At 40.1% G+C, this 14,501-nt stretch overlaps 1 protein-coding gene across 2 annotated transcripts in view; it reads right to left on the bottom strand.

The window, feature by feature from the left end:
- Positions 1–8,654: 8,654 nt before the first annotated feature.
- The window catches only part of tatdn1 (TatD DNase domain containing 1), a 61,894-nt gene continuing 56,047 nt past the window's right edge, over positions 8,655–14,501 (bottom strand). For both annotated transcript variants that reach the window (XM_072570423.1, XM_072570424.1), the window contains one exon: positions 8,655–9,642. In XM_072570423.1, the coding sequence (XP_072426524.1) occupies positions 9,540–9,642 (103 nt within the window). In that variant the 3' untranslated portion in view covers positions 8,655–9,539. The remainder of the gene's footprint in view (positions 9,643–14,501) is intronic.

The following is a 14,501-nucleotide window of genomic DNA, read 5'->3' as shown; positions in this document are numbered from 1 at the left end:
GCCTTTTCACTCTCATCCAATTATCAGCCACTATTTCCAACCCTAATTCCTTTAGATTTCTTTGTCTCCAGCTCATCAACACCTATGCCTGTATTTTCCATGTCGATGTTTCTAAAATGACCTCCTTTAACCTTAATTGCAGTGTTCGTCACAGTCCTTGGTTAGCTCCATGCTACTTCCTATATGCTGTTTCTTCTCTCCACATCTGTTACAGAGACTGAAAGAATATTGTGGAAAATGTAAAAATCAATCTGTTGAATCACATTGCAAGAACACACTTTTTTACATGTAAGCCAGACCAACTGAAGTACAAGGTTCAGTTAATCCAAATTGTTTTTTTAAACTCTTCTTTTTGATTTTAATTATGTTTGTGTATACCTCAATGTGGCATATAACTGCCTATTGTAAAGGTTTGCACTGCAGTGTCACTTGAAAGTGATGGAATAGCAGTTGTCAGGAACAACAATTGCACTGCCCACATAAATCATACTGCAAATGCGTGTAGTTTGGAACTGAAATCTCAAGTTATTCAGGGTAGAGTTTGCCCCCCTACTGTGGATAATGTCAGAAATAAGTGTCAGCAATACAATTACAACCCTGGGATTGGAATCTGACTACATTTTAGAAATATTACCGCATGTTTTGACTGTTCAAAGCTGCCTTGCTCATTTCCTGTCCTGAGGTTGATAGTGCCTTGTGGTGAAGTGGATATAATTCGTAACACAGCGAACCTTGCCCTTGGTGAAAAAACTTGGAGACACCAAATCTGCAGCCAAATTGCTTGCTATTAAATCAGGGCTACATATGTCTTCCCCACACACTAGAAAACTACTTTCAATGTAACATGAATCTCTGCATGCACGTGCAGTTGCATTCTACTTCAGGAACATCTGTTGTCTCTTACTGATATCGCTAGGACCATTTTAACAGACTGCCATTTTGACAACCATCTTTGCAATTGAGCTAATTACTGTAATTACTTGGATGTAGTCCTGACTTCATCTTTTGGGCACATCTAACCACTTAGTAATTTATAAGCCTTCACAGAGAATGCCAGCAAGCTATTGAATTGCAACGTCAGAGCTGAATTTAGTTTTGGCCTGGCCCATCATTGGTGTATGCAATTTATAGCAAATCGTTGCAGGGAAAAATCAAAGACCCCAGCCATTTTGTTTTCCTTTCTTTCGTAGATTCCAATATTATTTTTTGGTTGCAAAGTTTGCATCTCCAACACTGCTGGTTTGAGCAGCGACCTAGTCAAAAGCTGGGATTTTCCTGGTGCACGTGACATTGCCAGTTGCTGGACTAACATGATAATCTACCATGGAAAGTTTGAACTTCATATTTTTATTCTAGGATCACATTTATTGATATGTTGGAATTTCCCCATCGTTACTTTATTTTTCTTTATACATGGAAGTCTAGATAAGTGTTATTTCATATACCTGAATCAATGAATGCACGTGCAGTTGCATTCTACTTCAGGAACATCTGTTGTCTCTTACTGATATCGCTAGGACCATTTTAACAGACTGCCATTTTGACAACCATCTTTGCAATTGAGCTAATTACTGTAATTAGTAAAATATCTGGTAAAAATTAGTAAAATATCTGGCCTTACAGAAAACACAAAATCTTGTAAACTAGAGGTAGTGATGATGTTGGAGTAACTGCACAAGAACAGGAATCCAGAGGCTCAAGTTAATGCTCTGGAGACAAAGGCAGTCTCTTTCACCCTCACCATTATAATTAAACATCATGACCTGGCATACCCACTAGAGAGTGGAGGAGAGGATGCAATGAGTAGTATCAAACAGACAAACCTAAAAATAAGTTGTCAACATGGCTAAGCTATGGCATAAGACTACTAACATGCCAAACAGTGAAGACTGTATAGGATAGATGTAAGTGATCCCACAAAAAAATGAATAAGATCTAAGATCTGCAATTCTGGCTTATGCAGTTGAGTGCAGAACAATTGAAACAACTCACTGGAGGAGAAAAAAAGGTTAATAATTATCGCCACCCTGCACAATGGAGCAACCCATTAATAGAAAGGAAAATACTGAAATATTTGCATCCATCAACAGCCAGGAATGCAGAAAAATCCGTTGATATTTGTGAAGGAATTTCAAATGTTTACCACATTTAATTGTGTATCTCTGAAAGATCTGTCTCTATTTTAGGCTATGTTTTCTAGTCCTAGGTACTTGAAGCAGCATAATAATTTAGCTGCAACAAAATCCTATCTGTTTCCCTCAATATTGTGCAATCTTGGTTCAGATGACCCTTCTGAATTCCAAAGAATAGAATCCTACACTTTGCAATCTTTATTAACAATTTATCCTTTGATCTGAGACATCATTGTAATAAATCCGTGCTGCACTCCTTTTAAGATGAGTATATACTTCTTAACTATTCTAAATAGTCCATCTCTGGGGTTTTGTCTAGCTATATCGACTACCATTGTTCAGCAATTCAATTGCCATCTTGATTATGATTTGCACACATCTGTGACTTTTTAATAATTGTGTGCATAGATCCAAAGTCTGAGCCTACACTGTTTCAAAAATTCATTATAAATAATGTGGAGAACAGATGAAGGGAGTACAGTTCAAGAGTACTGAATGGAGAGATTATGGATAATCTCTTTCTAAAAACTCTTCCTCGGGCTGGAGAGGATAGGAACAGGGAGATAATGGACTTGAATGTGTGGCTGGGGAACTGGTGCAGGAAGCAAGGATTTAAATTCTTGGATCACGGGTATGCTTAGCGGTAAGGATAAATTATACAAGAGTGATGGGTTGCACCTTGATAGGTGGGGGACCAGCATTCTGGCAGGTAGGTTTGCCACTGCAACACAGCTGCATTTAAACTAAATACTGGGGGGAGGGGACAAACTGGAAGTTTAAGAAGGAAGTTAAAGGGAAAGTTAGAACAAGAGAAGTCAAGAAAGACAACAGAATCAATGGAGCAAAAAAACTCAAAAAAAGATCATGCCGTAAGGTCAAGTGAAATAGGGATTGATAGGAAGGGTGAGGGGAGTAACAAATTAAAAATATTATATATGAATGCACGAAACATTAGAAATAAGGTGAATGAGCTTGAGGCTCATTTGGAAATTGGCAGTTACGATGTGGGGATAACTGAGACATGGCTTCAAGTGAACAGGGCCTGGAAATGAATATTCAAGGGTATACATGCTATCGTAAGGACAGACTGACTGGCAGAAGGGGTGGGGTGGCCCTGTTGGTAAGGAATGATGTTCAGTCCCTTGCATGGGATGGGGGAGGAGGGGGGGGGGGGGGAAATAAGGTACAAAGGTAAACTGGCCAAAAATATAAAGGAGGATAGTAAAGGCTTTTTTTAGGTATGTGAAAAGAAAAAAAAAGGTTAAGACCCTAAAATTGGGCCCTTGAAGACAGAAATGGGTGAATTTATTACGGGGAACAAAGAAATGGCAGAAGAGTTGAATTGGTACTTTAGATCTGTGTTCACTGGGGAAGACACGAGCAATCTCCCAGATGTAATAGTGGCTGAAGGACCTGAACTGAAGGGAATTTATATTAGGCAGGAAATGGTGTTAGAGAGACTGTTAGGTCTGAAGGCTGATAAGTCCCCAGGACCTGATTGTCTGCATCCCAGGGTACTGAAGGAGGTGGCTCTAAAAATCGTGGATGCATTGATGATCATTTTCCAATGTTCTATAGATTCAGGATCAGTTCCTGCGGATTGGAGGGTGGCTAATGTTGTCCCACCTTTTAAGAAAGAAGGGAGAGGGAAAACAGAGAATTATAGACCAGTTAGTCTCACCTCAGTGGTCAGAAGAATGCTGGAGTCAATTATAAAGGACAAAGTTACGACACATCTGGATAGCAATAACAGGATAGGTCAGAGTCAGCATGGATTTATGAAGGGGAAATCATGCTCGACTAATTTTCTGGAATTTTTTGAGGATGTAAATCTGAAGATAGACAAGGGAGATCCAGTGGATGTGGTATACCTGGACTTTCAGGAAGCCTTTGATAAAGTCCCACATAGGAGGTTAGTGAGCACAATTAGGCACATGGTATTAGGGGCAAAATACTAACATGGATTGAAAATTGGTTGGCTGACAGGAAACAAAGAGTAGTGATAAACGGCTCCCTTTCGGAATGGCAGGCGGTGACCAGTGGTGTGCCGCAGGGATCAGTGCTGGGACCGCAGCTTATTACAATGTACATTAATGATATAGATGAAGGTATTAAAAGTAATATTAGCAAATTTGCTGATGACACAAAGCTGGGTGGCAGGGTGAAATGTGAGGAGGATGTTAGGAGAATACAGGGTGACCTGGACAGGCTAAGTGAGTGGACAGATGCATGGCAGATGCAGTTTAATGTGGATAAATGGGTGGTTATCCACTTTGGTGGCAAGAACAGAAAGGCAGATTACTACCTAAATGGAGTCAAGTTAGTTAAAGGGGGCAGTACAACAAGATCTAGGTATTCTTGTACATCAGTCAATGAAAGCAAGCATGCAGGTACAGCAGGAAGTGAAGAAAGCTAATAGCATGCTGGCCTTCATAACAAGAGGAATTGAGTATAGAAGCAAAGAGGTCCTTTTGCAGCTGTACAGGGCCCTGGTGAGACTGCACCTGGAATATTGTGCGCAGTTTTGGTCTCCAAATTTGAGGAAAGACATTCTGGCTGTTGAGGGAGTGCAGCATAGGTTCATGGGGTCAATTCGTGGAATGGTGGGACTATCTTATGCTGAAAGATTGGAGCGACTGGGCTTGTATACACTTGAGTTTAGAAGGCCGAGAGGGGATCTAATTAAGACATATAAGATTATTAAAGGGTTGGACTCTGGAGGCAGGAAGCATGTTTCTGCTGATGGGTGAGTCCCAAACCAGAGGATACAATTTAAAAATAAGGGGTAGGCCACTTAGAACAGAGTTGAGGAGAAACTTCTTCACCCAGAGAGTGGTGAGTGTATGGAACGCTCTGCCCCAGAAGGCTGTGGAGGCCAAGTCTCTGGATACTTTCAAGAAAGAGTTGGATAGAGCTCTTAAGGATAGTGGAATCAAGGGTTATGGGGATAAGGCAGGAACAGGATACTGATTGAGGATGATCAGCCATGATCAAAATGAATGGTAGTGCTGGCTCGAAGGGCAGAATGGCCTACTCCTGCACCTATTGTCTATTGTCTAAAAACTCGTCAATTGTAATGAATTTTTTTTCAGTTTTAGTCAGTAGTAAGCAAGTTGCCTTATAATGGTCACCACAATTTGTTAATTATTTCTAAAGAGTCATATTAAGCTCAAAATGTTGGCTGTTTCCCTCTTCACAGATGCTCAGACCTGAGTTTCTCCAGCACTTTATTTTTATCACCCACACCTGTCAGTGAGGTACCAATCATTTCACTTAATTGTATCTGCCCTCTGCCAACTGGCATGTGGCTCAGGTAATAATCCAAATATTATCACTGTTGAGGTTCTGCTCTTCAGTTTGGTATCGAGCTCCTCTCGGTGTCGAAGCAGCACCACTTTCTTAGTCTCATCTATGCCTTTGGTACCTACATGACAAATTGACCTTCCCCCTCTCATTCCAAGCACATATCAAGGTCTCTGATCTCCCAAAATGTGGTAGGCAGCATAGCTTTCTGGACTCATGCTCTTGGCTGCACAAAATAGGGTCTATCTCACTTATTATGTTATCCCCTTTAACCACCCTCACTTACATCCGAACGAGCACAAAGAACCTCAAAACCTGTTGGACAATTGCAAAGACTGAGGCTCCTGTGCTTCTGCCCAGAGTGCCTGACTTGCATCACTTGCAGTCATCAGAACTGGTTCGTCGAAGGTCAAAGACCCACAACACCAGGTTATAATTCAACAGGTTTATTTGAAATCACAAGCTTTTGGAGTGCTGACCCTTTGTTGAACTATAACCTGGTGTCATGTGACTTCTGATCTTGTCCACCCCAGCCCAACACCTTTTTGCTCCACATCATAGTTCCTAGATGTGAGAAAAAGCCAAAGGAGCATCCCTTTCCCTAACTGCTTTCTTCTCCAAATTGCCAGCACTCTGTTCCAAGCCAAACTCAAATGCAAAAGTCACAGAGATGTCTATTTATGTGTTACATTTTAGCATAGCCCTCATTACAGAGTCAGTTTTCTTAAACAACTTGAAATTAGTTAATTGTGAGTTTGTATTTTCTAGCTTAAATTTTCTAGCTGTAAATCACCATTAGATCTTAAATGTAAACTATGAACAAAGTTATTTTCTTAGATCTAAATTAAGAACTACCTTGCTGACCAACTGCCAGCTGCACTGAGTTAATATTCCAAATCAATTATCAGTTTTGAAGTAGTCATATAGGAATCAAAATTTTATTTGTTACACAGATGCTGCTGGATCTGCTGAGTATTTCCTTTAGCATCTTTACATGATTGATCTAAAATAGCCTTTTCTCCAGTTGATACTGCTCTATAAAACCAATCCTATCATCTCTGACACAGTCCAGAAATTCATCATCTACTGCATTAATACTTGTAGGTTTACCAAAGTTATATGCACATTTAAGCCATCCATAATGATTGTACTATCCATGCTAGATATTTCATTGATTTCTTGATTCATACTACACCCTTTTCTTTGATGGTATGTGACAATTGGGACAATGAGACCTGCTGAGTTTCTCCAGCACTTTTAAAATTTCAACCCACTAGCATCAGCAGAACTTTGCTTTTATCGTACCATGGTGGCTCAGCGGTTAGCATTGCTGCCTCATTTCCAGGGACCCGGGTTCAATTCCACCCTTGGGTGACTGTGCAAACTCTGCACATTCTCCCTTTGTTTAAGTGGGTTTCCACCAGTTTCGTCCTACAATCTAAAGGTGTGCAGGTTAGGTGGATTGGCTATGCTAAATTGCCCTGTAGTGTTCAGAGATGTGTACGTAAGGTGGATCAAAGATAGGGGGGTGAGTTTGGGTGGGATGCTCTTTGGAGAGTTGATGTGGACTACTTGTGCTGAATGGCCTGTTTCCACACTGTAAAGATTCTGATTCAATGTTTGCTGCACCTTGCTGTTTCTTTGCTCCATCCATTTTCCACATTTTGTTCTCATCTGAGATCCTCCTTTACTAATGTATTGATTTTATCCCTTATCATTAACAGCATCACCATTTTGGTATGTCTTTTATAAGTGTTGAATATCTTTGAATATTTAGTTCCCATAGTTTGCCACTACATCCTGGTTTTGTAATGGTAATTAAATCACTTACATTTACCTCCGTACTTTCAAATCATCTATCTTGTTGCAAACACAGCATGTATTCAGCTGATGGCCTGTAACTTTGTATTTTTGATACTATTCTGCATTCTCAACTTAGTTAATGCTTACATTCTTTCTACCCTCCTCAATTTCATTTGTCACTTTGCTACTTGCTTCCCAATTGACCTACCCCTCAGATTCCCATTCTCCTGACAAGCTATCTTAAACTTTTCCCAATAGCACTAGCAAATATCCTGAAGATTTTCATCCTGATCCTGTTCCAATGTCCAGCTTATCTAAGTTTCACCTGTATCAGAATCCACCTCAGTTCTGCAGAAATCGGATCCCTTTCGTCCTTTACCAATTCTCCAGTGATGTTTCATCAAGTCAAATCTATATCTATGTTCATGAATATGTGGTACTGGAAGTCATTCTGAAGTGATTGCTCTCTAGATCTGGCTTCAGTTTTCTTCCTAACTCCCTAAAATCTACATCAGAACCTCATCCCTCTACCTTCCTATACATTGCTACCAATTTGGACCATGATCTCCAGCTGTTCACACTCCTCCAGAAGTGTGTCAGCTGCATTAAGTCATCCTTGACCTTGGCACCAGGAAAGCAATCCTGGAGTTAAGTTTACTGTCTCAAACACATACCTCTTCCTCTAGCATAAAGGTAATGGGAATATTGTAGGGGTGGGGATAAAGTATTGAAGTGGATGAGCAGCTATGATTATATAGAATGGCAGAACAGGCTTGCTCCCACTTGCTACTCACAATCGCGATTCTTAAAGGGAATTTCTGCTCCTCTACTGAATGTTGGACAATCAACCTGATAGTAATGATGGAGGGATGAAGAAATTAGGTTGAGTTGGGTGTGGTCAGCTTACATGTAGAAACGTTGTTATTGTATGATTTCACCAAAGGTAGCATATCAATGAGAATAGGTCACCAAGGATAGATCCTGAGGGGATACCAGAGGGATCATGCAGCAGTGGGAGGAGAAGTCATTTTAGGTAATTCTTTGACTGAAGTTACGAGAAAAATTAAACCTTTATTGTCTATACTAAAATCCATCTTTATCACAGTTTTGCCTTCTCAATCAATTATCTGCATTTTTATGATTCCAACTATACTGCTTAGACTGCCACCTGCATTGATATATTATTATTTTCATATCAATGTCATTAAAATAAATAAAATGAATATTTACGCCTCAGCATAAATCTTTGTAGAAATTGAATATAACTTGCAATTTTATATCTCTCTATAATATTAAACTTGTTCAAAATGTGATTGCAATTTTTTCTTGAACATGAGCATGCAGAGATACGCACAAAAGAATGCTTCAGTGTTAGTGATTTGTCTTCAAACAAATGCTCTTTTTGAACAGAAGGAATGCTTCACTGTTGAGTATAAGTTTTATTTTCAAATGAATGATTATCATATTGATCTAGCGATACTTCCCACACAACAAAATTCCAGTAATTATACCCCAGTATTTGGTCATTAATATGGATTTTGTACATGATAACCACATTGTTCCATATCTTCTACTGTTTATATTTTTGGCCTCAATGGGCACTGGAACAAAACTATAATGTCTTCCTCTACATAATCACACAATCTTAAATTACAATAGGCTTGTCATCATTGTCAGGATTTACAATATATCCTAAAGATCAGAAAATAGATATCTCCGGTATATGCTAAAAGTGATCAGACAGAATTGCATATTGATGCTATGCTATCCACTTCGCTCCAAGCCAAACAAGTTGACCATAACATGTCCTTGACCTTTTTATCCTTTGCATAAAAACTAAATATTCACTTAAGTACTGATCTCTGGTTAGAGGTTTACTATAATACATCTGTCGCAATCATGATTAAAATAAAATAATAATACAATACAGAGGTACTATAGATTCAAAAAATCCACTGTAAGGTACTTGCTCAACATTCTGTCAGTGAAATTACACTTTTGAAATGTTCAAGTCGGTATGGGAGGAAAGCTGCCATTCATGCATTAGAGGGAGTCAGCTTTCCCATCACATCCAAATTGAAATTTTTCAAAAGTATCTTTCAAATGTTATCAAAATGACTAATTTCAATAATTTTTTTTTAAACAGAAAATGTATGGCTATGGTGGGGATAAATTCATATCAATCTAGAGTAGCTCATGCAAAAACTAGGTAGCACCATTCTGGAAATGGATGCCATTGCCAGCTGCCTCTTAAGTTGTGTCAACTTAAAAATCAATTGTTCATGATGTTTTGATTGTTGATCAACTATTAGGAAAGAAGACCTTCACAGTATTATTGTACATAGTGTTGCTCAGCTCTCGTGTGTCCTCTTCTCGCACTGCAGCCATTATCTCCAGTACTTGACTATAAAGAAAAAAAATTGCCATTAGGGAGAAGTGTAACAGGCAGTTAGAGAGTTAGCAATGCAAATTATGTATTTCTAAACCTATTCAAATTTGATGTCTTAATATTAGTTTTGCCAGCATAATAAAATCATTCTGTAGGAAACTGCCGTGTTTTTGCAGCAATGTGGTTGAGAAAAGCTATCGGTGATACACGTTTGCAGATGACAAAGATAGTTGGAAGGACAGGTAGTGCTGAGGAAGCAGGGAGGCTACAGAAGGACTTAGAGCTAGGAAAGTGGTCAAAATAGTGGCAGATGGAATATAATGAAGAAAATATTATAAGTGCTTTAGTAGGAAGAATACAGATATAGACTACTTTCTAAAAGGGGAAAGACTATAGAAATTTGTGGGCAGCACAGTGGTTAGTACTGCTGCCGCACAGCACCAGAGACCTGGGTTCAATTCCTGCCTCAGGCGACAGTGTGTGGAGTTTGCACATTCTCCCCATGTCAGCATGGGTTTCCTCCGAGTGCTCCGGTTTCCTCCCACAGTCCAAAAACTTGCAGGTTAGTTGAATTGCTAAATTGCCCATAGTGTTAGGTGAAGGGATAAATGTAGGGGAATAGGTCTGGGTGGGTTGCGCTTCGGCGGGTCAGCGTGGACATGTTGGGCCGAAGGGCCTGTTTCCACAATGTAAGTAATCTAATCTAATCTAAAAAAAATCTGAAGCACAAAGAGTCCTAGTTCAAGATTCTCTTAATCATAAAATACAGGTTCAATTGCCAGTCAGGAAGGCAAATGCAATGTTGGGATTTGTTTCAAAAAGGCTGGAATATAAGAGTAGAGATGCACTGGGTGAGGCTGCACAAGGCTGTGGTCAGACTGCATTTGGAAATTTGTGATCAGTTTTGAGCCCTGAATCTGAGGAAGTACGTGCTTGCCTTGGAGAGGGTCCAGAGGTGGTTTATAAGAATGATCTGAGGAATTAAGGGCTTGTCATTTGAGGAGCAGTTGAGGACTCTGGGTCTCTACTCTGTAGTTTAGGAGAATGAGGTGGTATCTCATTGAAACTTACTAGATAGATTGAACATGGAAAAGATATTTCCACTAGTAAGAGAGACTAGGATCTGACTGAAGACACAGCTTCAGGTTGAAGGGACAACCCTGGAGAACTGATAATGAATTTCTTCAGCCAGAGGGTGGTTAATCTGTGGAACGTATCGCTGCAGAAGACTATGGAGGCCGAGTATATTTAAGTATATTGAGTATATTTAAGACCGAGATTAACAGGTTCTTGATTAGTTTGGGGATTAAGGGTTACAGGGAGGAAAGCAGGACAGTAGGGTTGAGAAACATATCTACCATGAACAAATGGTGAAGACGATACAATAGGCCTAATTTAGCTCCAATGTCTTATGATATCATGTTCTAATTTGTCATAAAACTGAACATTCATGTTCATTGAAATTTACAAGTTCTGTTCTTGGATTTAACGGACACAAACTTCTTCGACATTATTATTGTCCCTGTTTTGCAGAGTTTCTGCATACATTCCTGACAAAGGAGAGCATCTACACTAGTCTTCAAATTCCATTTCAGCAGATCTCAGATAGCGAAGAATAACTGTTCCCGCTGAGCTGTGTAACAATCCAGAACATACTGTTCACTAAACAAAATGCTGCACATGTCAATGTTTACTTTAGGATCTGCTTACATGTGGCAATCACACAACAAACAGGCCATGCATAGCAAAGAACTTGGAAAAACAGAATCCCTAGAGTGTGGAAGCAGACCATTCAGCCCACTGAGTCCACTCCAAAGAACATCCCACCCTATCCCTATAACCCTGCATTTTCCTAGCCTGCACATCCCTAGATACCATGGGTAATTTAGCATAGTCAATCCACTTAACCTGCACATCTTTGTGACTGGAAACCCATGCAGACACAGGGAGGATGTGCAAATTCCATACAAACAGTCACCCAAGGCTGGAGTTGAACCCAGGTCCCTGGCACTGTGAGGCAGCAGTGCTAACCACTGAGCTACTGTTCTGCCCTTAGGGGAAGCACTGCAGAAGGGTCAAAGTCATGAAAACACAGACACTAAAATATACAGTAGTATTTAAAATCAGCACACTATTTGGAGGTTTCATAATGATTGAACCCATCAAATGAATATTGCTCAATATTCGTCTATTAACCTTGGCATAAATTTTACTGAATGGGTGAAGTGTTGTGAACCATTGATACCACATCATGGTTTTTGCTAATGCTTTGCTGCATTTTGTAATGATGTTCCAACTAATTATTTTGGCTTTTAAATAAATGTTTCAAGAAGAGTACACAACTCAATGTTATCTTTACAAGGTATACAATGTTATTTAAAATTTTAAATAAAGGAGTATCATTGCTATAATTGTGCTGTCCAACTGCTTTGAGTATAATGATATGATCAATAAACAAGATCACTAGACTGACAATCGAAATTGCTTAAAATGGTTTCTGAATCACAATTCCAAAAAAGCATCCCTTTTATTTTTTTAAGAATTTGGGCATTTCTGGCTCAGCTAGCATCTATTTTCTATTCTTAATACTCATAAGAAGTAGTGAGCTGAACAGTTGTATTCATGTGTAAAAGACTTTAATAGGTGAACACAGAAAAGCTAGTTACAAGCTGTGGCTGACAAGCATAAGGGCAGGGATTGTATTAGGGGCACATTAGCAATGGCAAATACGGGGAAAGGCTCAGGTAGAATGTGGAAGATATGGGAGAGTTAAAATGAAGAGTTCAGTTCAAGGTAAGTGCTCATTTGTCTATACCAGGTTTGCTCACAAAAACTCAATTTATTTATTAATGATGACCAGGTTATTGGTTTAGAACAGCCCTTTACAAACAAGTCAAATCCAAATTTCAGAAATTAAGTACCATCAGCTCTGGGATTTGAGTTCAGATCTTCACTATTTCTCTTTCTCAGAGGGGATTCTTTGAAATAACAATCAGGTAATGGGTACTTGCAGGGACTTTCTCCTGCTCCAAACCAGGAGAGCATTTGTGGGTTTCTGTATTATTAATTGTAGATATTTATTACTACAAAACTGTACTAATCTTTTAATTATAGAAAATATTCCTGGCTACAAACTCCTTTAGCGTTATTTACCTATGGAGAACTGAAGTATGCAGCAATCTGGTCAGTTTCCCAATTTCAATAGAAACTGTTAATGCATCTTGAGCTCCAGAAGGTTGTCACTTAGAGTCATAGAGATGTACAGCATGGAAACAGACCCTTCGGTCCAACCTGTCCATGCTGACCAGATATCCCAACCCAATCTAGTCCCACCTGCCAGCACCCGGCCCATATCCCTCCAAACCATTCCTAATCATATACCCATCCAAATGCCTCTTAAATGTTGCAAATGTACCAGCCTCCACCACTTCTTCTGGCAGCTCATTCCATACACATACCATCCTCTGTGGAAAAAGTTGTCCCTTAGGTTTCTTTCCCCTCTCACCCTGTACCTATGCCCTCTAGTTCTGGACTCCCTGACACCAGGGAAAAGACTTTGTCTATTTACACTATCCATGTCCCTTATAATTTTGTGAACCTCTGTAAGGTCACCCCTCAGCCTCCGACACTCCAGGAAAAACAGCCCCAGCCTGTTCAGCTTCTCCCTGTAGCTCAAATCCTCCAACCCTGGCAACATCCTTGTAAATCTTTTCTGAACCCTTTCAAGTTTCACAACATCTTTCCGATAGGAAGGAGACCAGAACTGCATGCAATATTCCAACAGTGGCCTAACCAATGTCCCGTACAGCCGCAACATGACCTCCCAACTCCTGTACTCAATACTCTGACCAATAAAGGAAAGAATACCAAACGCCCTCTTCACTATCCTATCTACCTGCAACTCCACATTCAAGGAGCTGTGAACCTGCACTCCAAGGTCTCTTTGTTCAGGAACACTTCCCTAGGACCTTACCATTAAGTGTATAAGTCCTGCTAAGATTTGCTTTCCGAAAATGCAGCACTTCGCATTTATCGGAATTAAACTCCATCTGCCACTTGTCAGCCCACTGGCCCATCTGGTCAAGATCCTGTTGTAATCTGAGGTAACCCTCTTCGCTGTCCACGACACCTCCAATTTTGGTGTCATCTGCAAACTTACTAACTATACCTCTTATGCTCACATCCCAATCATTTATGTAAATGACAAAATGTAGAGGACCCAGCACTTATCCTTGTGGCACTCCACTGGTCACAGGCTTCCAGTCTGAAAAACAACCCTCCACCACCACCCTCTGTCTTCTACCTTTGAGCCAGTTCTGTATCCAAATGGCTAGTTCTCCCTGTATTCCATGAGATCTAACCTTGCTAATCAGTCTCCCATGGGGAACCTTATCGAACGCCTTACTGAAGTCCATACAGATCACATCTACTGCTCTGCCCTCATCAATCTTCTTTGTTACTTCTTCAAAAAACTCAATCAAGTTTGTGAGACATGATTTCCCACGTACAAAGTCATATTGACTATCCCTAATCAGTCCTTGCCTTTCCAAATACATGTACATCCTGTCCCTTAGGATTCCCTCCAACAACTTGCCCACCACCGAGGTCAGGCTCACTGGTCTATAGTTCACTGGCTTGTCCTTACCACCCTTCTTAAACAGTGACACCACGTTTGCCAACCTCCAGTCTTCCAGCACCTCACCTGTGACTATTGATGATACAAATATGTCAGCAAGTGGCCTAGCAATCACTTCCCTAGCTTCCCACAGAGTTCTCGGGTACACCTGATCAGGTCCTGGGGATTTATCCACCTTTAACCGTTTCAAGGCATCCAGCACTTCCTCCTCTGTAATATGGACATTTTGCAAGATGTC

The sequence above is a fragment of the Chiloscyllium punctatum genome, chromosome 5, assembly GCF_047496795.1.
Source record: "Chiloscyllium punctatum isolate Juve2018m chromosome 5, sChiPun1.3, whole genome shotgun sequence".
NCBI lineage: Eukaryota > Metazoa > Chordata > Chondrichthyes > Orectolobiformes > Hemiscylliidae > Chiloscyllium > Chiloscyllium punctatum.
The sequence above is the reverse complement of the archived record's forward strand: the minus strand, read 5'-3'. Positions and strand labels throughout refer to the sequence as shown.